Genomic DNA, 24,607 nt, shown 5'->3' with positions numbered 1-24,607 from the left:
TGCACGAGTAAAAGGTTCATTCAGAGAGGAAACGCGGGAGTTAAGGGGAAAGTTATTCCCTGCATGCTTAGCCTTATTAAATATGTAGCACAAAGGAAATGTGCTCTCTTTTACTCTTTAGCCAGACCCCTTCTGGCTGCCGACCAAGTGATGCACACGGCCTCCACATTCACGTAACAACAACTAAATGTGCAGTGTGGAATCACAGAGTCAGAGAGGACAAAACATTTCTGCTGCTGAGTTTTTCTTCCCCTGACCTTGACTGCCCTAAGGCTTGTCAGCTCTTCTCTCTCAGCCATGAGAAAATACAACCCCACCCCCCCTTGCCTCCCTTTAAATATTGAAGATGGATAATGGTGTTCGCCTTCTTCCAGTGGCACAGGCAGAAACCTTGGTAGACAGAGAAGCAGCACACGCATGTCCTCTCACATGCCGAGAAACACAAGAAGATTCAACAGTCAAAAACAAAAAAAGACCGAGCAGGAATTCAACTTAACTTCACCCCATCTGAATGGGAGGTTTGTCCCCGGTTTTGGCTTCGCATTAAAATTCTATTAAGTCAACCACTGATTTCTACTACAAGTCACTTTATACCATCAAACACATGCTTTTCATACAAACTGTTTTAACAAGCTCCACTGTGAAGTCTTCGTTCCTCAACAATAGACCCTCCCCTCCCTCCCTGCTTAATCTAAATCCCCATTAAATCTCTAACGACTGTGCAGATGTTGTGTTGGCCTACAACATGAAATAATGTGCACCAACACTGCTGCCATAATCACCATGATAATCCTGAGTACCTGAGCTGCTGGATGCCTTCATTATCAGATATCTCTGTCAGCAGTATTCACATGACACTTCGGTATTAGTGATCAGCAGATCAAATCAAAGCAATCACTTTTAGTAGATATAAAAAAAAAACAACAACATTGTTTTGTTTTGAAATGAAACATATGCATAACTTTAAGGAGGGTTTTTATTATATTATACTTGGATCTGTGATATGTCCTTTAATGACCTGTTTTAATAAAACAACACATTTTATATGACCTTTTATATCACAATAATGTGCAAACAAAAACATCATGTGTTTATTATATATTATTGTAAACTTAAAATATCAGGCTCTTATGCATACTTTAAGTAGTGCAGAAAAAATGGTGATCTCACTTTGGGAAGACTTGGTTGGTTGGTTGGTGGTATGTGTGTGCGTGTGAGGGAGGGAGGGAAGGGGGGGGGGGGGGTAACATGTGGCAGACCAACAGATGGGCGCACACGGTTGACCATCTGCATGGGTGACAGCAGTGGCTTGCCTTTACACTTTTTCCTGCAGTTAGGTTTTGTTTTGCTTTTCCATAGAGATCTGTTGGCAGGTAAACACCGTCCTCCAGAGGAAGACGACAAAGTAAACATTGACTACAGTACCTCAATTGGACTCGGCCAGACTCCTTTTTTGGTACCAGGTACTTTTCTGGATTTCATTATTCTATTGCTGATAGTAGCCTATTTCACGGCAAAACTTGTAATACACCCGTATGTTCCCTACAGGTTTGTATCACTTCTGCGTGAAAAAAAACACCTGGTATGTTCAGGAAAACCAAAGTAGGTGATTAGGTTTAGTAAAAAAAAAACAGATAGTTATGGTTTAGGCGCTAAAACTACTTGGTTAGGGTGAGGAAAAGATTTCTTCAAGGACATCCATGTTGCCTTCTCACGGTCTCCTGAGTCAAAGTCCAGGGTTTGATCAATCCAACCATCTCGAACTTTACTTGGACTTTAGCACTTTTGTATTTTGTCAAATGAACCCGGTTGCGTGACCTTTGTACATGACGTCCTTCTTCGGCTCTCTCCTTTGCGTGTATACTTTTCATGCTCGGGAGAGGCAAACAATGACACTGACATGGCATCTTCTATTGGACCTACTTGTATATGACATGGTTTGGCTTGAAACTGGGTTGTACTCCCCCAGTGTTTATGGTTGTGAGTGACGCCACATTAAACTATGTCATCTTTGAAACAGCACACTCACACTTGATGGATCCTACCATCGGCAACCAAACAGACAGCACCTCCTCAGGTGAGCACAGTGTGCTTTTGCGAGTTGTCCATTGAACAATTTATTTTTTATTTTTATAATTTTGCGCTCACTATGGTAACTTGGCTATCAGGTTTGTGCAGGATGTCCCGTATCCTATAATGATTACGCAATAACGTAAAGATTCTCTTTGACCAATCAGTGGGGTGCTGTGTTTTCATGCCGCCTTTTAGAATCAGCTCAGCTTGTTTAGAACCTCAACGGAGGCGATACCAAAAAAGTACCAGGTGCCAGGTACTATCTGGAGCTTTTGTTTTTTTTAGTGGAACAAAAAAAAGGAGACCAGCGTCAAGTCCAGCCGTACCATGCATTGGAAAAGCGGCATTAGACTGTAGCTAATCCCACACAGAGACAGTACAGGGAAATGATTGTTAAATACAGCACAAACGGTTGAATAGAGAAAGACAGAAGTTATAGGAGGCCTTGAGAAAGCTATCAGGGGGGTGGTGATGAGTTAGTGAGGAGAAAAGGGGGCGTGCTGTGTGACTTAAAGAGCCCTGTTGGTCAGGAGTGTCCAAAAGGTGCCTGTGTGTTCAGGGGTCTCTGGACGATTACGGCGTTGGCCAAATCCGCCTCTTCCAGGCTCAATTCTTTGTCAGTGAGCTCTCGGAAAGGAAGCGACGTCGTCAGGACGAAAGGTGGGGAACTCCTCTGGCATCGCGCTACGAAATCTTGAACATCAGCGATCCTGGAAGAGATGTATAAATAAAAGATCAGAAAAGAAGAGTGGAATAAAAAAAACAAAAACATAATAAAGACAGGAATATTCCCCACTGAACATGTCTGCTCCTATTTAGCAGCAAAGTATTCCCAGCCAAATACTCTACTCCCTATTGTGACACGTGATTTCTCTCTGAAGCACCACACGAGTAACATCATCTATTATTAACAATGACCCGGCATATACAAGCAGTCCTATGGCGGCCCTACTCATCACCCACCGAGGCTGGCTGAAGGTTGGAGGGGTTCAGTCCTCTCTATCTTTCAGCTACTAACCCTGTTATATAAATGCTGCATCAGAGTTACGCAATCCCTCTCTGGGGATTTTATAGATCCACGCCGTTGCTACATCTCAGATTATGTTTTTCTGCAGCCCCATGCACTGTGGCGGGGGGATATAACATGCACTGTGCCTTCAGCCTTCAAACTCCAGCGCACTAGAACAAAGCATTACATAATCCTAAAGCCCCCCTCACCACCAACACCACCACCCCCACCTCCCGAGCTACGATAAAACAAAAATCTTTTTGTCATCCCTTGAACTACTTCTTGCTGCGCTGCTTGAGATTATGGGATATACAGGCTGCACAGGAGCAGAGAGTGTCGAGATCAGAACAGTCACTCTGTCTGAATATGCAGATTTTACTTGATGCTGTCAAACTCACAGATGTGGTGAATTTCAGCCCTGACATTGCAATACATACCGGTGTGATAGGTTAAACCGCTGCACCAATCTCGTGCCATCGGCCAACCAGATCTGCAGGGAGGTAACAGGAAGGGCGTGGTCTAGTGTTACCATGGGAATAGGAGGAGATTCGCCGTCCTCGTGCACAGATGGTGACCTGGCCACTACTCTGGGTGCAACACTGGGGATGGACAGGAATAAATAAGCGATTAACCACCAGAATCAAAGTGTGCACAGTACGGGCATTGTGAATTTGATCATTTTGATAACTGCTGGGCGTCAGCAGAAAAAAAAATCTCATGCTAAACATTTTTCAGACTCTCTGGACAAGTTAATATTCATGCAGTGATGTGGTGGAAATGTTGGGCTGACTGTTTGCTTGGTCAGATTTGCTGGTAGGTTTTGGATATCTGGATTTAGAGGGACACCTAGTGGTGTAAAATAATATGGTAGTAGTAGTATAATAGTCTTGAAACTTGAGACTACTACTGGAAAACAATAATACCAGCTCACCAAGTAATTGTAGTAGTTATTCATGATTTTATGATAATAATTACATGTTTTTATGCAAACTGAGAAAGGTCAAATTAATGCATGTATGCAATACTTCACAGGAACAATCTCACACCTCCCAAGTCGGTATCCTCGGCCACTGAAGGGGTGAAAGGCCTTCTTCTTGCGAACATAATTTTCCTCAGTCAGATCCTCCACGCTGATCTCCAGCTCCTCCTCCTCTGCTCGGCTCTCCCACTCTGCTGGAAGCTCCCTGGGACAGAGGAAAGATCCCGTTTGAAATCGATTCAGATTGATCAATATGACAAATGAGCTGCACTAATGAGGTTCATGCTTTATCTACCTTAGGTCACCTGGGTTATTGCCTGTGGGAGGGACATCTTTACTGTTAATTTTCTCCTGGGGAGACTGATGGAGTTTGATTATAAGCTCAAGGAAGGAATCGAAGCATGCAATCCAGACTGTGAGCATTTGGACAGTTACACATCCTCCAGCTTTACATCCACATCAAATGAACTGCGCTGGGAGATAAAAAACAAAACAAAAACAAAAACAAAAAAAAACCTTTAAATACAAATTGGCTAAATTGCAAGGGATGAAAAGAATTTGGACACTTGGCTCCTGAATGCTCCTTCATTAGCTTTGTGTCATTTTAACATTGGTTCAAAAGAGCTCAAATGTGTCTCAGAGTTGAGACACATTTAAGAGCTGCCATTTCGATTGAGGGGGAGTTATCTGTCAACATGAGCAGTAAAGAGTTCACCATGGAAATAAAGAAGATAACAATAAAGCTCGAAAAGAATACAGGAAAAGTAGAAAATGGCAAACAACCTGGGAGACCAACAACCACAAGTCCAAAAAACAAATCATATGCCTAGTAAAGAAAAATGCTTTCATTTACACAGTGTATTATTGTGAGCCAGTCTGAAAGCTTTATGATCATTCTCCTGTTCGCTTGCACTCGGACGTAAGATGCTGGCTGTGATGAACAGGTGCGGACAGGATTGTAATGTTACCTTTCTGAACTATGAACTAGTAACTAACAGAGAGAAAGAAAGGCAGAGAAGGGGTGTTGAAACTCAACTTTGTTTGTATTTTTATTTTAAATGTGATTCTCTTATATTTTGTGGTTTTCCAGTGACATCTATGTTACCCTGTAGTTTTTGTGAGTGGAATCAATAAAGTATGAACCCGTGCCAGCAGTCACAGATGAATGGGTCAATGGGTTTAACTAGTCTTAAACTCGCATTCTTTAAAATCACAGCATGTGCACATCTCCCAAAAAATAAGACTGTACTATAATTAAAAGGTTTTTTTTTATGTGACTTAACATTTATTAACAGTAATGGTATCAATAAATCTGTATTACAGATTACAGTGGCTTGTCCAAAGCCAGCAGAAATGCCTAGAGATGAAGACAATAAAAAACAAAGTAAATAATAAGAACAATGTTTTGCCATTTGATTTTCATTGGCCAGACAACTATATATGTGTTGCAATATCAGTTTATTGCCTTAGCCCTCCCCTCTTGTCAGTGTGAAGAGAATATGTGAGGCTGTTGTGCACTTGTTGAAGTACTTGGTAGGTCTCCCAATCAAAGCGAAAGATATGATGCTCCTTTTCTGCTTTAAGGCAGCAAAATCTTACCTAACACAACTTCAAAACTCTGAGGATATTCTGGCTCAGACAATTAGACTCACCCTCTTTTAATGGCATCCAGGAAGTCTTGGTTCTCCGGTATGGAGTAGCTACGAAAGTCCTCATCATTTACAGAGAAGCCATCCTTCCACAGCCTCACCACCATCTCCACCTGGAATGAAGGCAGAAATTAATGAACGAACCCTGATCAGCTTGGGACAGCAGCCACACGACTGTTAACCTCAGTGGGTTAGCAAGCACATAGTGTAGCTGGAATGTAACTGGAGCCTGACCATGTCACCTGACTTTTAAAATGTCAGGGTGATGGATGTTACTACATGAAAATGTCATTCAACTGCTTTTAAGTTCATGGATTTATATTGTATATTATATTATTATAGCATGCATATAATTTCAGAACATTTGTGACTTCTTTCACGTTCAACTTCTACCATCTTCTTTCTGAGGATTTTGGCTATTTAAAACATCTAAATACATTTAATACATTTAGCATTGTGTCTGAATACAGTTAATTATTCCTTTTTTTCTAAGACTATGAGCTCATGAATATGTTTTCTCCATGTTAATAACACAAAAAATATGCATTGTTTTCCTTGCTGGTTTAGATATATTGCTCTTCAGATTTAGTGGGGGTGACCTTTGAGGTCCCCGCGGGGTCGTAACAGATCTTCTCCACCTCATCGAGGAGGTCTTCGACCGAGAAGCTACGCCTCATTGGAGCCTCCTCTTCATTTTCCTCACGGACAACCCTGAAGGAAAAAGAGAAAAGTGATATTTACTCATCACATGTCTTATTGAATTTCTCCTGCAGTCACAGGGCATATTATCCACAACTACACTATGGTACGAAAATAGTAAATGGTCTGCACTTGTATAGCGCTTTATCACCTTTACAGTCTCAAAGCGTTTTTAACACAGTTTTCCTTTCATACACTAATGAGACTGAGCTGACATGCAAGGTGCTGCCATCAGGCGTACATTCACTCGCCGATGGTACACCATCGGAGGCAACATGGGGTTCAGTGTCTTGCCCAAGGACACTTAGGCATGTGGACAGGAGGAGGAGGAGCTGGGGATCAAACCACCAACCTTCTGATTAGTGGGCAACCCACTCTACCATCTGAGCCACAGCCACCTCAGTCCCAAACCTTTCAAAATAAGAGTCGAAACCACTGTCTTGACATATTGCTTCCTAATTCTATTTGTTTACACATTATACTGTTCGCCACTCTATTTAAATATAAAGGATTTTAAAGAAAGATCATTTGCAACCAATTTATTGAGACTTACCATTGTTCGTCTTTCTCACCCCCCATACTGTCAATCTCTTTCATGACACTCTTTGTTTTCCATCTAGGAAAACGACACATTGTAAATGGGCCTGTCACAGTTTTAAAAGCATGCACAATAAAATGGGGTTACATTTATTTTCTCAACGGTCAATTTAATCAGCTCAAATCGCGTCTGTCCGGTATGTTATAGTACTCCCCCCAAAAAATAAAATAAAAATAAAGGTTAAGGTGACCGATAAATAACTCGCAGCCTGTAGCGTTAGCGTCAATTATTATGCAAGTGGGCGTCAGAAAGCAATGGACGCGCCAACGGACCCGTTCATGATCAAAACATTGCCTGTACGCACACATATACACACAGCGGAGGTTTGTAAGCATGCGGGTATTAAAGGAAAGATCAAATACTGATTTACCAGTCCGTGTTGTGTCGGTTAATCCTGGGCTACACATCTGCAGCCAGAAGTTTTCAGCCAGCGGCTCTTCTGCTGAGCAATGGGTGTGACGTAACAGTGCCGTAAATCCGCGCCTGATGTCGCAATGGTTGTGTACTGCTAAACTCGGCACCTCTTCTTCCACATAAAATGTATGACACAGTATTAAGTGGCATGGAAAGCCTATACCTGATATTATCTCTCTCTCTCTCTCTCTCTCTCTCTATATATATATATATCTATGTATGTATAATCAAATTACACGTAATATATATATATATTTTTTAAATGTACATAAATGGAAGTGAGAAATGTATTAAATTTAAAAGAAAATAGTGTGTCACAGTTACTGAAGATTCTTGGTTATTCATGAAATATAAACAAGGTGTCCCTCCGCATTTATGATTGTACGAAAAAGACATGCTTGAAAAAATAAATAAATAAACACACCACTGTTTCAATACAAGATCATACATCTGCCAATAAGAGGATTGGGTTGCCCCATAAAACACCGAACGGCAGACTGCCATGTGAAAAATACATTTAAAGGATCTTGAATAATCCACAATTCATCTTTTCATGCAAAAATGCTTTTATTCTTGCACATCCAATGGAATTTTATGCTTGAGGGATGCGTTACATCACTACTAGCAGGTTGAATGGTGGAGACACTGTCATAAACACACAGTGTGTTTTAACTTTTTACAATTAAATTGTTTCCAGGCAGCGGGGGGGGGGGGGGGGGGGGGGGGGGGGGGGGGGGGGGGAGATCAAGTGGACATCGCCATGACTACTACTGACCACTCAGTGCAAATAATCTGGCAATGAGAGAACAAATATACTGTCAGTGGATTGATACTCAGTGAACAGTGCAGACTGAAGAGCTTGATTTTATCCAAAAGATTAAAATTCAAAACAGTACAATAATAAAAAAAAAAAAAAAAAAAAAAAAAAAAAAATCAGTTTGTGTTTTAAAATTACATTTGAAAGTAGGTCCGTTTTAGTTTTTTTATGTGTTGGGGATGCTCATTTTATTCTCACATTTGGATCACAGATTGCGTCTTTATACAGTTCAAAATGAACATAAATATTAAAAAGCAAAAACAAAAACAAATGTTTTGGACTGTGCTTTTTTTTTTTTTTTTTTTCCCTTTTAACCATAGCTGACCAAAAATGTGAAACAGATGGCGTTGCACAGTTGCATCTGCCATCAAGCCAGAAATAGAACAGGCAACACACAACATTTAATTTTTACTTGCGGGTACACAAAAGATATGAAGTGCATGGTAGGATGCTGTGCTGACTCCACCACAGGGAGATGATTTAATCAGTGTCTAAGACTCCATGCTTTCAGGTCACAATCCCTTCCACAATTTAACAATGAATAAAATCCAGTCTATTTTGGATTTAGGTTTGCGAATAGATTTGTTGGCAGTAGTAATAATGAAGTGTTTTGTTATCATTTCTAATGTCCATGTTTTATGTGGCTGAATAATTTCGATCAGGCACAGATCATCCACATGCCGACCACAACTTGAACCCACTTCTGGAGGAGAGCGGATGACGGCATACGACCTACGAGCTATAATGAAATGCAGCGGGCTTTAAAACGCAGTATTTTGTTGAAGATCAAACCTGTGCTTGAAGCCTGTTTGGCTTCTGTTGTCCTACAAAACAGCAGCGTGTAGTTGGGTCGCACTTCGCGTGTCTGAGTTGTTAACAGCGCCACCAAACAGGGATGTTTCCCTCCGAGAGGAAAAAGGAAAAACAAACTGAAAACAGATTTGTGGATTTTTCATGCCGGGCTTTTACTTGTAATGGAGTAACTATATTTAGGTTGCCGTATTGGGACTTTTACTTAATTTAAGGAACTGAATACTTCTTCCACCACTGGCTTTAGTGCTAGAAGAAACTTATCGCATCCCCAGAGTTCACTGGATCGTGTTCCTCCTGAAAACCAACATGTTTGTAGGAACTATTCCTGTCCTTGTAATATTCATAAAGTAAAGTATCCATACACCGTGTTTGTGGGAGGAACACAGCAGTCAGCACAAATAATTACACCTGCCAGGCAGACCCAGAGAGAGAGAGAGGGAGGGAGAGGGGAGAGAGACTGGGAGGGAGAGAGGGGGAGAGAGAGAGGGAGAGAGACAAGAGAGAGAGAGAGAGAGAGAGAGAGAGAGGGAGGGGGAGGGAGAGAGGGGAGGGGGAGAGACAAGAGAGAGAGAGAGAGAGAGAGAGAGAGAGAGGGAGGGGGAGGGGAGAGAGACTGGGAGGGAGAGAGGGGGAGAGAGAGAGGGAGAGAGACAAGAGAGAGAGAGAGAGAGAGAGAGAGAGAGAGAGAGAGGAGGGGGAGGGAGAGAGGGGAGGGGGAGAGACAAGAGAGAGAGAGAGAGAAGGGGAGGGGGGAGAGAGACTGGGAGGGAGAGAGAGAGACGGGGAGGGGGAGAGGGAGGGGGAGAGGGAGGGGGAAAGAGAGAGAGAGAGAGAGCTTGAAGAGAGAGAGACAACACAGCGGGAGGGAGAGAGAGAGAGAGTGAGAGACACACAGGGGGAGGAGGGAGACCCAGAAGAGAGAGAGACACATGGGGAGGGAGAGAGAGAGAGAGAGCAAGAAAGAGAGAGCAAGAGAGACAGGGGGAGAGAGAGAGACACACACACACACACAGGGGGAGGGAGAGAGAGAGACACACACACACAGGGGGAGGAGGGAGACCCAGAAGAGAGAGAGACACACACCGCGGGAGAGAGAGAGAGACACATGGGGAGGGAGAGAGAGAGAGAGAGAGCAAGAAAGAGAGAGCAAGAGAGACAGGGGAGAGAGAGACACACACACACAGGGGGAGGGAGAGAGAGAGAGAGAGACAGGGGGCGGGAGAAAGAGACACAGGGGGGAGAGAGAGAGAGACGGGGAGGGAGAGAGAGAGAGCAAGAAAGAGAGAGCAAGAGAGACAGGGGGAGAGAGAGAGAGAGAGAGAGAGAGAGAGCAAGAGAGACAGGGAGAGAGAGAGAGAGAGAGAGAGAGAGCGAAAGAGAGAGAGAGAGAGAAATGGCGCCTCGATGCTGCGCTCACTGAGCCAGTGTTTGGAGCCGGCAAGAGAGATTCAGTAAGGGCAGACAAAAGGAAAAACAAAAAAAAAAAACATGGTGAACACCAGGAAAAGCTCACGGACGGTGAGCGGTCCCTTCATCTCCTCGAGGACGAGGTCGTCGTCGAAAACCGAGCGAAACTCGGAGGAACATGTAAGCCGGTTTCTTTTTCTCTGCCGGCGAGCTAGCTGGCTCCGCTAGCCGGCTAGGTAGCCGTAGCCGTGGCCTCAAGGTGCTCCACACAAGACCCGTCTCCCTCCCGGCGAGCAGCGCGAGCAGCGCGGACCCTCCGCCGCCCCGCTCAGTCCCGCCGGCACCCAATAAAAGACTTGAAAGAAGCGGCTCGTCCGCGTGTCATTCGCCCTGAACGCGTCGCCCCGGCTGTCAAATGACCAAAGCTAGCGACATTGAACTCCCCCGGCTAGCTCCCAAGTTGAGTTCCCTTTGTGTGTTTTTTTTTTTTTTTTTTTTTTTTTTTTTTTTTTTTTTTTTTTTTTGGGGGGGGTTTATTTCAGCCCGGCTCACTTCGTTTTCACCGTCGGTCACCAGAAAAACGAGCCTCTCTTCCCCCCCCCTTCCCTCCCTCCCCCTCCTCCTCCTCCTTCCCCCCTTTTTGGGAAAAGACAACCCGGCTCTTTCGACACGAGGCAACCGGCGCGTCCCGTCGTCCCCGGACGTATCGGCGTTGTTGTTGTTGTTGTTGTTGTTGTTTTTCTTTCTTTCTTTTCTTCCTCAAAACGCGAGGAGATAAAGCGATAGTCGGAGAGCTAGCTGTCGGAGCTAGCTCTCCGACAGCTAGTGGGGGGAAGGGAGTCTCAGGTTCACAACAGTTGGCTGGCCCGCGTCCCGTATTTAGAGCGAGTCTGAACTGGGTGAACTTTCTGTGGTTAAATACTCCAAAAAAAAAAAGACCCACGTACGATTGTAACAATGCGGATTTTAAACAGACACACACACACACAGACAACGTCATATCGACTTGATCTACTTCTCGGTAGCTTTAGTTTGTGGACTCTGATCGTCTGAAACCCACAAACTGTCTTGACAGTCTTTTGTCTCAAAATGTAAACATTGAGATTACGCGTGGCAGGAGGGGAGGGGAGGGGGGGGGGGGGTTGTCAGTGTTTCCGCGTCATTTACGATGATCGTCGCAACCTAAAACGGCCGAGCAGCGTAATTCAGCCATCAGATCATTTATTGATATCCATTAGCGCGTCCGTGAGTTTTTAATGGCTTGTTTGGCGGGTGCTCGTACTTTTGTTTTTGCAAAATTGTGGTTCAAGAAATTCCGGTCCTCCCTGGCTCGAGTCCAGCCAGGCTGACTGATGACGACACGTGATCATGCGAATTGTGAATGAGAGCCTCATAAACTTGACACTTGACTATTTTCAAACAAATTAAACCAGATTGCCAAGAATTCAGATTGATTTTAGAAACCGGACGACCAACCCCTTTTGCTCAGTTTGCTTCATGTTGACTGAACTTGTGATTTAGTCAACTAGCCATTTGTTTTTTGCGAAATGATCCAAATGAGGAAATGATTTCAAGATGGACCCCCTGAGACCCCCCCCCCCCCCCTTCATTTGTTCCCTGTTAGTACACCCTGCCCTTTTCGATCATGGCAGACAGTCAGACAAACCCTTCTACCGGCATCGCAGACAGTTGCCTATGACAACAGTGAGATACGCTCTCATATCAGCAGGGAAGTTATGCTGTGAAGGGCGCGAGCATCAAGGGCATATGTCTGCTTGGTGGCTGTGATTTAGAGACTACATTGAGGGGTTGGGTACAAGGTGTCTCATCATAATACTCTATTCTGGTTTTGCCATTTGGAGCTCTTGCTTTCCTCTGTCCTTGAATTCTTTTATCTTGTCACGGATTTGGTTTTCACTTAAATATTCTGATTTTCTGCACCGATCGACACGGTAAATGTTTATGCAGATATTTGCTGTCTTAGTATTTGGCATGCTCTTTTTTTCCTTTCCTTTCCTCTGCTGCCCTGGCTGTTTGTCATTCTGGCATCCTCTCCGTCTTCCTCTCTGAAGTTGCTGTGTCGTGTGTGTTTGTTCAACAGAAGGAACCCAGCAGTGATGCGAGCAGCCCCAGCAGCCCACGGTTGGCGCCCCCTTCCAAGCGGAAGCGGCGGCAGGCTGCCTCTGAGCCGAGCTCCAGCGATACCTCTCCGTCCCCTCAGACTAAGGGCCAGCGGGTCAGCTGGGACATTCCCACCTACCGCACCAGGTCAGCTGTTGGACTTTGTTTCATTCATAAGTGTTTCCACGTGAAACGGCACATAATGTGTCGAACAAGGATGGACAAGTACATTACCGGCATGGTCTAGCAGATCGAGTTGCATCAAAGTTATTTACTTTGTTTGTGTGTTAATGCAAAGACAAAACGAGCCACAGTTGGTCTAGATTTCTGTTTGTTGTTACTCGCTGTCAAGTCAGATCTCATTCTTTTCATGTCATGTTTTGCAACCAGTTGGACAAGATAACTTAAACCTGCGCTCATAAACAGTATTATGAGATTAACTATAGTCCCTTGTGCAGCTGTCATACATACCCTCATTTTGTTGTTCTGTTTCTAGGCTATCCTCTCGCATAATGCAAAATGGGCACGGTAATGCAATTCTTTTTAATCTTAAATTTTTTATTTTTTATTTTTTTTAAAAGCATGTGGATTTGGGAAGCATACCAACAAACACCTAATCTCCATTTAATGTTTTGTTTGATGCTGCAGCCCATATGAGTCACCGGAATGAGGAGAGTGGAGGGGGAGATCACGCTCGTATGAACGGCCATGTGGAGCTGAAGAGGAGCTGTCGGGTGAAGAAGAGCCAATTCGAGCACCTCAACCAGAGCCTGCTGTTTGACCAGCTGGTCAACAGGTAGCTGACAGTTGCTCTACTGACACAGTTCCTTGCAATACCGCTTTAAACAGAGGGGGGAGCAGGAAGTATGAACGACCAACTCAGTTGGAACATACTTTATGTCTTTATATTTGAGAAAAGTATGAGAAATCAAAAAAGCTGATTTTATTTTTTACTAAATATGATTAGGTTGCTCGGATTTCTGAGGTTTTGGTATGGTGTTGAAACATGCTGGAGTTTGAAATGAAACATGAATCAGGTTATCAGTCTGTGAGGTGTAAAATGTTTATATCTGTTTTTGTTGAGTAGTTTATACAGTTTTTGATCACTGCAACAAGAGCTGTGGTTGCATGCACACTTTTTTCATCCAGACCTAAGATTTTATGGTAATCTGTTGACACGATGTGATCATAACAGCTGTGTGACATGTGACATGGGATGAATACATTACAAGTTTGATTGCCTTTTTTTTCCCCCACCTGCCTTCTGCAAAGACCCGCTTCTACTCTGCTTCTGATTGGCTCGGACCCTGATATTCTTACCGTAAACATCTCACCAAAATAACAACAAAGACCACGAGTACCAGCCAATCAGAGCCAGAGTTGGGAGATATTTATCATTGGTTTAGCGCTGCGCTTGACATTTTTGTGTTGCTCTTAATCAATTCAATCTGTCTAATGTTGTTTAGCGCTCAAAGAAATGTGTTCAAATCCAGCTCAGCTCTGGTCCTGTTCAGCTTTGAAGTGGTCAGTTTTCGGAAGTGGAGGAGAAACTTGCGTCCACTTACATTTACCTAAAGACGGAGGGCAGACGCAGAAATAACACGGACAGGAAGTAATCAGTTGCATTGTGTACAGTTTTTTCTTTCGGTTTTTGAAAAGGTTTAAACGGCTCCTCTTTAAACGATTCAGATTTCAATCTGTTTGGGCATGTTTATTCTTAATTAAATGTTTATATGGCGCTTTTTTTATTCTACTTGAGCTTTCAGGCTATTTTTAATCAGAAAATTAGGCTTCATGTAAACGTTGCCATTGAAGTTGCGTATCCTGTTCACAAGTATGGATACACCCTCAAACTTGAAATGAGTCACTCTCTTTTGAGATTCAGATGCGAGAGGAGAGACAACATAGCACAGTTTTGGGCAGTGACATTTTGGTTGAGACACAGTTCGATGATCATAAACTGGACCTTTCTCAGACAAAGACATTTACTCAGGTGGTGCTTCTTTTTTTTTTTTTTTTTTTAAGATGTCAGATGTGTGTCTGTGTGTTGCAGCACGGCTGAGGCTGTTCTCCAGGAGATGGACAACATCAGCAGCATCAGGCAGAACCGTGAGGTGGAGCGGCTTCGCATGTGGACTGGAGAAACTGTGGAGGTGAGTGTAGTCAGAGCTTGAAAAGCCCCACTGCCCAGTGATGAAAGGCGATCACAAGGGATAGCACTAAGGCTCTTATGTTTCAGGAAAACATGGACATGTACTCCCGGGTGAAACGCAGGAAATCCATGCGTAGGAGCACTTTCAACATACCCACCCACCACAAAGTCCTGAGCAAAACTGAGCAGGAGGAGGAAGAGGAGGAAGGGACAGAAGGTCAGTTTCCTACTAATGTTCTACTAATGAATCACTGCATCAAGGGAATGATCATGAAAACTTAATGAAGCAGCTTATCTTGAACTGAATTAATCAAAACTAAAAAAACAAACAAAACAAAACTAAAAAAAACCGTTACAATGATTGCTTAGTGTACTTTGGTGGAATATTTTAAATCTCATTCTTGGGACTGTTCTCATTGCAGAATCTCACGGTGAGGAAGAGGAGGAGGATGCAGAAGATGACGATGAAGGGGATGAAGCAGAGGAAGCGGGAGAAGAAAACGACAGGCCGTACAACCTGAGGCAGCGTAAGACGGTGCAGAGATATGAGGCACCACCTATTGGTAATTACTGCCTTTTTTTTTTTTTCTCGAAACAACCATCACATATACATTTTGTCCATTTATGTTACATTTGTTGTTCATTTATCGAATGAAGTTTTTCTCTGTTTAATTATATTTTTCAAGGCTTGTTGTGTAACCAACAGTGATTTTGTGTGTTACTTTCTCAGAGCCAGTGAACAGGAAACAGAGCAACCCCTCACTTTTTGACACCCACAGATCCCCAGCAAGGAGAAGCCATATAAGGTGGGTGGAAATTTATGGAAAATCCCAAATCATACGCTAAACGTGCCACATCGTGTCATCCTCAAGCAGCTTTTTCAGTTACACGATTAATGGACAATGAGCTGGGGTTTTAAAATGGTGAACGTAACAGTGGAGCGATGAAATACTGAATCTGGATTGTGCCCCCTCCTCCAGAGTGAAGAAACATGCCATTCACAGCAGTGACACCACCTCGTCTTCTGATGAAGAGCGGTTCGAGCGAAGAAAAAGCAAGAGCATGACCCGGGCCAGGAACAGGTGTCGACTGCTGCTTTCTTCCCTCTACCTTTAATCTTCCTCTTTTGTAGTGTGCTGAAGAACAGAGATTTAGGACTGTTGGGAGCTGTAGCTGTCGCCATTGTGTTACCCTTGTGTGTAGTTTTAAAGACATACTGTCAAGCCACGTCGGAAAAATCGTTCTAGTTGATCTCCAGACAGCCGACGAGCATCCTGGCTCTTTAGGATGTAATTACTTATTTCAGCTTCATTTGTTTGGACAGATGTTTGCCCATGAACTTAACTGCAGAGGACCTGGCTAGCGGAGTGTTGCGGGATCGGGTGAAAGTGGGTGCAAGCTTGGCTGATGTGGACCCCATGAACCTGGACAACTCAGTGAGTGGAAATACTAATAAATACCACAAACCTGCAAAGCAGCACAGTTACAAGTTGGATGTGGGTCCCAATGAAAAATATACACTTTCAAATGGAGGTTTTGAATGATACCTATCAGTACATTTTCCTCACCATACAAAGAGACTAAAGAGAATTAAAATGCATGTCTGCTCTCCTCAGGTGAGATTTGACAGTGTGGGTGGCCTCAGTAATCACATCCAGTCACTAAAGGAGATGGTGGTGTTCCCTCTGCTTTATCCTGAGATCTTTGAGAAATTCAAGATTCAGCCTCCCAGGTGAGAAGAACTCGCTTAACACTTTATTTGGTTTTAATTTGTGCTGTATTTTTTGACGAAACAAAAAAGTATGTTCACATATCCACTTCTATGATGATAATATCTGTGTTTGTCTTGCACAAATGGAAAATAAAGGATGTATGGAGCATTTCCTAATAAGCCAGGCCGACTCACTAACTGAAGTAGATGTAGACAAGTTTGTTAAGGCTTAACAAAGAGGATAGAATTTAAGCAAACAGGAATATAACAAACGTGAATGCTTGAAAATGAAATATTGATAAACCACAGGAGGAAATTTTCCCTCGTGTAGAGCTATTCAAGAGGTTACACTTTACAATTATCCAGCTAACACTGGTCCCATTTCCTCTCTCCTCTCCTTTCAGGGGGTGTTTGTTCTACGGCCCACCAGGGACAGGAAAGACCCTGGTTGCACGGGCGCTTGCCAACGAGTGCAGCCAGGGAGACAGGAAGGTTTCCTTCTTCATGAGGAAGGGAGCCGACTGCCTCAGCAAGTGGGTCGGGGAATCAGAACGGCAGCTACGCCTGCTCTTTGACCAGGTGAGCCACTGACGTCAAAAGCAATTTTTGGACAATAAATATGGCTTCAGTCACTTGACCTGAATTGACCGTGTAAAAATAGAATTTGTTGCCGATAGAATATTTATAGTTCTTGTATTTCTTGTATAAAACAAAGAAGTGAAAACCAGACGACTCGACTGTTATAATTATTTCATTTCATTCAGCCTTAAGCTTTTTTGGATGTGGACTTTGACCTTTGTTTTGTGTATGCTTTTGAATAGGCTTACCTGATGAGGCCATCCATTATTTTCTTTGATGAGATTGATGGTTTGGCTCCCGTTCGCTCCAGCAGGCAAGACCAGATACACAGGTAAATCTGTAATGTGGCTGTAAACCTCAAAACAAACAAGGTGCAGCTGTCGTATACATGTTCATCCTTTAAACATACCGGTGCCTCCAACACAGTCCTCTGTGAAACTGCACATATAATCAGAGTGGCTGTGGACAGCCTCAGCGGCAGTTGGTTAGTGGCATATGTCTATAATAATCAAAGTGGAAATGACAATTTTCAGTTACCTCATGGAATCGAGTTACTCAGACTCGAGCCATCTTCAACCCATAAAATGATCTTTTATGTTCCTTCTTAAACTGACACAGAATTGGCAGCTCCAAGATTTATAAAAAAAAACAACAACAACAACAACAACAAAAAAAACATTCCCTGCGTCACACTGCTGTACAAATACAGGCATGAACGAGACCAAATTGTGTCAGCTTTTAATTAGCTGAACATTGGCATACACGTGTGCAGTTTGAAATTGTTGCCTGTTTTTATTTTGGTTGCCAATAGGTGGAGTAAGTCCAATAACTGCTGGCATTGCAGTTTTGATTGTAAATGAAATTGGCTGGAACTAGTATTTGGATGCTTATCGTCTGTAACAGTTGAGTCCTTATTTGTTTGTTCATTTGGTACCAGGTAACACTGTTAGTGGAAGTGCAAAGAATTTCACATCTGATTTAGACCGTTTCATGTGAACTGTGAGTGAGGAGATATCCTATTATGCAATCACAGCTTGCAGCTGATTCTTTGCTAAAGCGACTGCCATGTAGAAAATTAGATATTTGTAACTGAAGTGCGACACGATAATTCTGGACAACAGTTTATTCAAAACAAGAAATGCGTGTATGCTTTATAGATGCTCTCCTCGTTCAATCACGCTGAGTAAATACAGGCATAAAGCTATTGTCAACAGGGGAAAAGAACAGTTGATATTTTTGTCCAACAATGTTTTGCTCAGAATGTGTGTTTGATTGATAAGTCTGAGTACTATTTGCAGAAACAAGGCCTTGTTTGTTTGGTCATTACTGGCTCATGAGTTGCGTCAATGTTTTTTCAGTCTCAAATAGTATTTGTGCTCTTTGTGTGTGTTTATTTTTTGTATGGTTTTGCAACACTGTGTAGTGTTTCCCACAGGTTGAGAATTTGCTGGTGGTGGGTGGCGCTGCGTGTGACTGATATGCATGCAGAGACTTATGCGTTTAGGGAGGGGGTTGGGGTGAGGGGGGGCTTATCCAGCTGCGCACAGACCTGTAGTTTGGGAAGAGGGAAATATGGCTTTCCCCTCCACGTCTTATTGATAGTAACATAAGACTAGGTTCAACGTTCAAAAGTAGGTCATGGCTCTACCGTATATGAAACGCTTCAGGGCTTTTAATTTGAAACAGAAGTTGTGGCTTTTGGTCGGCTAATGGTGTAACTTTGAGCCCTCTCTTTGTCAGTGACAGACATTCACTTTCCAGTTTCTCTCCTCTCTTCTGCTCTCTCTGTGTGTTTCATGGAGAGCAGAGCACAGTCAACGCTACGCACGCACGCACACACACACACGCACGCACGCACACACACACACACACACACACACACACATAGAGTGACGCAGAGGAGACGCAATATTTTACTTGATTGACGACAGCTACACTCGTTCCATGACTGTAAGTGCAATGAAAGTGTAATAAAACAAGGCAAGATTAATTTATTAGCAGACAGGTTTCAACCCCAGACGTTCATCGTCTCGTAATAGCAGAATGAACTAGTACGTGAGGGATGGAGCGGGAGGAGATTGTTCCATGGTTAATTGATTGTGGATGGCGTCATGCCCAGATAAGAAAATAAAAAAAATGCAACAACAGGTCGGCAAATACACTTGAGAGGTCAGTAATATAGCTGGACGGCCCACCCAAGTTAAGTCTATGTGTGGGACACACTGCTCTATGTGCAAATTTGATTTTGTTCTCACTGTATAACTGTCGAGTGATCAATTCCGGCAGTTTATGTTATTGGCAAGTTTTTTTTTTGGTGAAAGCTTTGATATAGCTGAATTCTGAATACCACAGCGTGTAAAATAGTCTTTTTCTTTTTGGCCAGTTCTATTGTGTCCACTCTGCTGGCTTTAATGGACGGCTTGGACAGTCGAGGGGAGATAGTGGTCATTGGTGCTACAAACAGACTTGACTCTATCGACCCTGCACTCAGGAGGCCTGGACGCTTTGACCGGGAGTTTCTGTTCAGCCTGCCCGACAAGAAGGTGAGTTGGAGGGAAAAGTCAATAAGGTGTACAGTGCACCTATGTTCATGGACACAATCGTCCCCATGGCACCAAGTCTTGTTTTTCCCTGCACTTGGAAATACTTTTGATGTTTTTTCATTGCAGGAATGTTAATGTTTCAATGTTGATGTACAGAATCTGTATCTCCCTTGGTGAATACGAAATCACAGCATGCAGTATTCTATATAAAGATTATCTACGCCGCAAACAGTGTTGTACCCACGCACACCTAGCTGGAGACACAGATTAATACAGAAGTAATTCGTCTTTTCCCTCACAAGTCCTGCAACAAAATTAGTACAGGTTTCTTTTGTTTTATCGTTTTGACTCAAGAAGCAAGTGGCAAAGCATATGCTAATTAAAATTCTATTTTGGAAGAGTTATTGTTTTCCAGATCTGATTGCTTTAATCTTTGCACTTTGGGGGAGGGCTTGTATATTTTTCTGCAGAGCGTAAAACATTGTTACACGTGAGTAATTGTGACAGTGAATGACAGAAACAGCTCAGTGTAGGTGACTCCTCCCCACCGAGCCTGCCTCATGGGTCGACTTGCTTCGTTTGTCCAACAGTGGGATTATTGGTAATCGAAGCCTAATCTCCAAGCTGTTGCTGGCTGCTCACCAGTAGTGTGCTCTGGCTGATGAAAATCCTTATGTCAATGCACCTTCGAGTTGATCTACGTCGTGGTATTACCTAACCTCCACAGATGTATGAAATCTCGCTCAGTGGTGTCTTTTGAATAGAAAAGGGAGATGTGATGAAAGATGATGAAAACTCGTGCTCTTGATTCACGACAAAGATCACTTTGTTCTTAATACCTCATCATCAAAGCAGAGTCCTGTGGAGACATCGCAGTGAATCGGAGGGCGTAGCTTTAGCAAACCCTTCGTTTCAACTCACTTGGTTCTATTTTGATCTTTCTCAAGGTGTCTGCTCTCACTAGTGAAGTGAGACACGGCTTAATTTATAGTGTGGTTTCCTGTTTGCATACCTTAATGTAATTACTCTTCTGATTTTGTTTTTCCTTGTCTTTTGCTTTATTCACCCCAAATACTAATTTTTTTTTAGGCCAGAAAGCAGATTTTGGAGATTCACACAAGGGACTGGAATCCCAGATTGGCTGAGCCATTTGTAGATGAACTTGCAGAAAAATGTGTCGGTAAGAGTGATGTTTATTGTGTAAGATTGTATGTTATGTGGAATGTTGAATTCGGCAAGTCACCAAAACCTGCAGCCATCAATTAATTATTGCCTAACCTTTGTTAATCTGCTTTACTCCCAGGCTACTGTGGTGCTGATATCAAAGCACTTTGCACAGAGGCAGCCTTGGTGGCGTTGCGCCGCCGCTACCCCCAGATCTATGGCAGCAGCATCAAACTGAAGCTGGATGTCACATCCATTGTCCTGGGGCCTGGCGACTTCAACAAGGCAATGAGGACAATTGTCCCCGCCTCCCACCGAGCTCTGGCTCCCCCGGGCCGAACCCTGTCCCCCGCCCTCAGGCCCCTGCTGGCCAATTCTTTCTCCTTGGTGCTGAAAAGTCTGCTCCGAGTCTTCCCCCATGCTCAGTGTACTGACAGGGACAACACACATGGTAGGGATCTGGAACCCAGGCACTTCTGGGCTCAGCTCTATCATGTTGTTTTCACTCTCCAGGTGCTGGTTGTTGCCTCTCCCACTGTGATTCTTGCTCTTTTCTATCTTTGCCACCTGTCTCACTTGTTGCTTTGTTTATCCTGTTGGCACTTTGTAGCATTTGATTATCTCTTTCCCTTTTCCCAACTTCATTACCAAAATGCTTCATATTGCTCTCACACACTGAACATCACCACAATCTGTGGTGGAACGTCCCCCCGGTGTATGCAGAGGTGATAGCACAGAGATGGGATAACTAGTCATCCTGTGAGGACTTTATTAACTCTAGCGTACTCGTGTCAGCAGCTTAGTGATTACAGCAGATTGGGCTCAATGCAGCACTTGACCAGTGGGTGATTGAATAGAGAAGTTGTACTTCTCACAACCAATAATGTTATTAAATTCCCAGGTTCATGTTAAATCTCACATTATAAGCAAGCTCTCTTTTTTTTATGCATCATTAATGTCAGTGATAGGGTCACTTTGACAATCAAACTTAATAGAAACCAACTTTTCCATCCATTTGCCACAATTGTTCTGAATGGTGTCCGGGAACACGAGTTGCTACATATGCATGCTCGTATAATTAGTGCTCCTCTGTGTGCTAGGCGGTGACAATCATCTGTTTGAAGAGGACTTGTACAGCGACGATGACAATGAGGACGGCTCTGCTTCCATCTATGAAGTCCAGCCTGCTGCATCCCCAAAGAGTCTGCTCCCCTCTTCTGCAATGCACAGACCCTTCCTCCAGTTCTCCTCGTGAGTTCTCGCACTGTTTTTTGGGGGGGAATTGTGCATAGTCCCTGGTGGCTAATTACACCACGTTTACAAAAACAAGTAAGGTAGTCGTAAGTGGTTGTTGTGACAAAGTGAGAATGAGTGCATGCCCTGCCATGCGGTATGTTACTAAGACAACATGTCAAGTATGATGTGTAAAACAGTACTTGGAATGCATTCAGGCCATAAACCTTCATTGCATATTCAGACACTGATGTTGCATGCTGATAAATAATTACTTTTTGTTTGTGCTAGCAAGGTGCCACATCTGCCCTCTTCAGTGTTACTGGTTTTCATTTTAGCCATTTGATTAGTGACTAATACAGCTTTAATGTGCCTAAGAAAACTCCAGTTACATCTTCCATCTTTTCATAGAAGCTATCAAAAAATGAGAATGCATAATCGCAGAAGTGAGCAACAAAGAAAACTCATTGGCTCCACATGCAGAATTTGTAGAGATCTTCAGCGGTGGAGTCAAAAGGGCAAAATCAGAGGAGAGGATGAAAGGTAAAAGACATTTCTCAAGACATAATTACATTTGCAGCTTCCTTTCAGAAAGGGAGAGAGGTGAGATAACTGAATTGTTGATCTATAGCTTTTCATTTACTTTAACCGTTTGTTGATTAACCTATGAAATTTATCAAGCTTTCAGTCTGCGAGACTTTGCCTGAGTTATGTGCGAGTTCAACATAAAAAAAAAAAAAAAAAAAAAAGCCTCTTAAGGCTCGTGTGTAAATCTATAAAGGATTTACTGGATGGTCAACCAGCAGCAGAAGAAATAGCACCTACTGCTGTGAGTGCTGGTCAAACATTTGTGCTGCGGTGGAGGCTCACAGAAACTTTTAGGAGTTCCGCAGACGTCCTGTAGGTGAGAATACAGATAAAATATGGGAGAAATAATGTATCGAGATGAAGGAAAGAGATACAAAGTCATTTCTGCCTTGATGTGCCATCCTGCAAAACGCAGACTAGAATTATTGGGATCGTGTACATAAACTTTCAAAAACATTACTGAGCTGTTGCAAACAGGTGAATGTCCACGTGAAGGCGTCACTGCTACATAATACTGTTGAAGTTGGACGTTTGCTCAAACTTGCTGTGTGTTCATGTAGCTCGTTCTTTCCTTTTTTTTTTTTTTTGCCCTCCTACTGCATCACTTGAGTGCAGGGATACTTTTATTTTTTTTAGTCGCTTGAATTCATCGCTATTCAAATGAGATAATGCCCATATTTATTGTTCTCTGATTGCTCTTTGTTCTTGGGCTGTTTCACACTAGATTTGTGCTGGTGTTAACACGTACTGAGTTGCGTTCGCAGTAAGTCTCGTCACTACATTTGCATTAAACATGCATTTATAGCGGAACACTTGCAGGGTTGAGGTATCAGCCGTTCAGAGCAAGTGATCAAAACTAAGAAGGAAACAATGGGGTTTCTGCTGTGACAATGGATTCGGAATACAGGAAGACTGCTGCTCTGCGTTCATATGGTGACGGATAGTATTTTAACTATGAACTCCCATCTACTTCCAGCTCCGCCCTCCAGCACCCCACAGCATACCGGCCTCGTCTGCTGCTGGCGGGGGCCCCAGGCGCAGGACAGAGCTCCCACTTGGCCCCTGCCTTGCTGCACCACCTGGACAAGCTACCAGTGCACCGCCTGGACTTGCCCACTCTGTACTCCGTCAGCGCCAAGACGCCAGAGGAGTCCTGCGCTCAGGTAACACGCACACAGACGCTGCCGAGCTGGAGGTTGAAGTTTACCAACAACAAGCAACTTAACAGCTTTTACAACTCCATTCAGATTTAAGTAACGATGTGTGCTTGACCGTTGTGGTTGTAGGTTTTCCGGGAGGCCCGCCGGAGCGTGCCCAGCGTGGTGTACATGCCACACATCTCCGAGTGGTGGGATACAGTGAGCGACACTGTGAAGAGCACCTTCCTCACCCTGCTGCAGGATGTGCCCTCGTTCAGCCCCGTCCTGGTTCTCGCCACTGCTGAGACTCACTACACAAAGCTGTCAGATGAGGTAGGACCACAGCATATATACAAACACACACCTGACCTGACATCTTCACAGTAACCCGGAGGCCTGCCCCGTGTTTTTTTTTTTAGTAATTGCATATTTCTGTTTCTGTGTGTGAGAGGAGCGGTTTAACCCAATGTCCTTTTTATATGGTATTGAATCCCAAGGATTTTTCATTCTCAAAACGAGAGCTCTAGTGCAGCCAGGGGGTCAAAGTCAAGGTCATCTGCTCCTGCTGAGTTTTTATCTTCTTTGGCCCCATCACTGTTTTCTTGTCATTTATCCGTCTGCCCACTTTTCTCCCTGGGTATGCCTGTCCCTGCTCCTTCATCCTTCCTCTTGGATTTCTCATTCTCTTTCTGAAAGCCAAAACAGACTCCGACCTCCTGCTGTGGGTTAGCCAGTAAGGGAGGGATTGGGTTAGAAGAAGTGGAAATAGAGAAGATCGGAGGGGGAAAAAAAGACAGAAAAATGAAGAGGACGGCCCTCTCTAGTCAGGCAACAGAAGGGCTTTAATTAGGTCCAGGGGTTGGCAGCCCCATGCCTTCACCCCAGGCCACACACTCCATATCAATACTCCTGTGCAGAC

At 43.6% G+C, this 24,607-nt stretch overlaps 2 protein-coding genes across 4 annotated transcripts in view; one reads left to right on the top strand and one right to left on the bottom strand.

The window, feature by feature from the left end:
• Positions 1 to 958: 958 nt before the first annotated feature.
• ubxn2a (UBX domain protein 2A) lies at positions 959 to 7,505 on the bottom strand. 2 transcript variants are annotated; one of them, XM_069158584.1, is made up of 7 exons: positions 7,378 to 7,505; positions 6,963 to 7,025; positions 6,310 to 6,421; positions 5,714 to 5,823; positions 4,129 to 4,266; positions 3,520 to 3,681; positions 959 to 2,783 (listed from the first exon to the last, which is right to left on the bottom strand). In XM_069158584.1, the coding sequence occupies exons 2-7, from the start codon at positions 7,004 to 7,006 to the stop codon at positions 2,600 to 2,602; spliced, it is 750 nt and encodes a 249-aa protein (XP_069014685.1). In that variant the 5' UTR covers positions 7,007 to 7,025; positions 7,378 to 7,505; the 3' UTR covers positions 959 to 2,599. The 2 variants fall into 2 exon arrangements, with proteins under 2 accessions (XP_069014685.1, XP_069014686.1); XM_069158585.1 differs by lacking the exons at positions 6,310 to 6,421; positions 6,963 to 7,025; positions 7,378 to 7,505 and adding an exon at positions 4,357 to 4,534 and having other exon boundaries at positions 5,714 to 5,805.
• Positions 7,506 to 10,345: 2,840 nt separating this feature from the next.
• atad2b (ATPase family AAA domain containing 2B) overlaps positions 10,346 to 24,607 on the top strand; it is a 60,919-nt gene continuing 46,657 nt past the window's right edge. The window contains exons 1-19 of one of the 2 annotated variants that reach the window (XM_069158581.1): positions 10,346 to 10,638; positions 12,560 to 12,726; positions 13,076 to 13,107; positions 13,228 to 13,375; positions 14,633 to 14,732; positions 14,819 to 14,948; positions 15,154 to 15,294; positions 15,462 to 15,537; positions 15,712 to 15,813; positions 16,056 to 16,167; positions 16,348 to 16,463; positions 16,847 to 17,021; positions 17,264 to 17,352; positions 19,405 to 19,564; positions 20,654 to 20,744; positions 20,868 to 21,179; positions 21,829 to 21,979; positions 23,526 to 23,712; positions 23,836 to 24,021. In XM_069158581.1, coding sequence (XP_069014682.1) covers positions 10,540 to 10,638; positions 12,560 to 12,726; positions 13,076 to 13,107; positions 13,228 to 13,375; positions 14,633 to 14,732; positions 14,819 to 14,948; positions 15,154 to 15,294; positions 15,462 to 15,537; positions 15,712 to 15,813; positions 16,056 to 16,167; positions 16,348 to 16,463; positions 16,847 to 17,021; positions 17,264 to 17,352; positions 19,405 to 19,564; positions 20,654 to 20,744; positions 20,868 to 21,179; positions 21,829 to 21,979; positions 23,526 to 23,712; positions 23,836 to 24,021 — 2,574 coding nt within the window. In that variant the 5' untranslated portion in view covers positions 10,346 to 10,539. The remainder of the gene's footprint in view (positions 10,639 to 12,559; positions 12,727 to 13,075; positions 13,108 to 13,227; positions 13,376 to 14,632; positions 14,733 to 14,818; positions 14,949 to 15,153; positions 15,295 to 15,461; positions 15,538 to 15,711; positions 15,814 to 16,055; positions 16,168 to 16,347; positions 16,464 to 16,846; positions 17,022 to 17,263; positions 17,353 to 19,404; positions 19,565 to 20,653; positions 20,745 to 20,867; positions 21,180 to 21,828; positions 21,980 to 23,525; positions 23,713 to 23,835; positions 24,022 to 24,607) is intronic. The other variant, XM_069158582.1, reaches the window with a different exon arrangement.

This window comes from Embiotoca jacksoni, unplaced genomic scaffold, assembly GCF_022577435.1.
Source record: "Embiotoca jacksoni isolate LCO1_2020_lvr unplaced genomic scaffold, fEmbJac1.0.p SCAF_23, whole genome shotgun sequence".
Lineage (NCBI taxonomy): Eukaryota > Metazoa > Chordata > Actinopteri > Embiotocidae > Embiotoca > Embiotoca jacksoni.
Note: the sequence above shows the minus strand (reverse complement) of the source record. Positions and strands in the feature narration are given on the sequence as shown.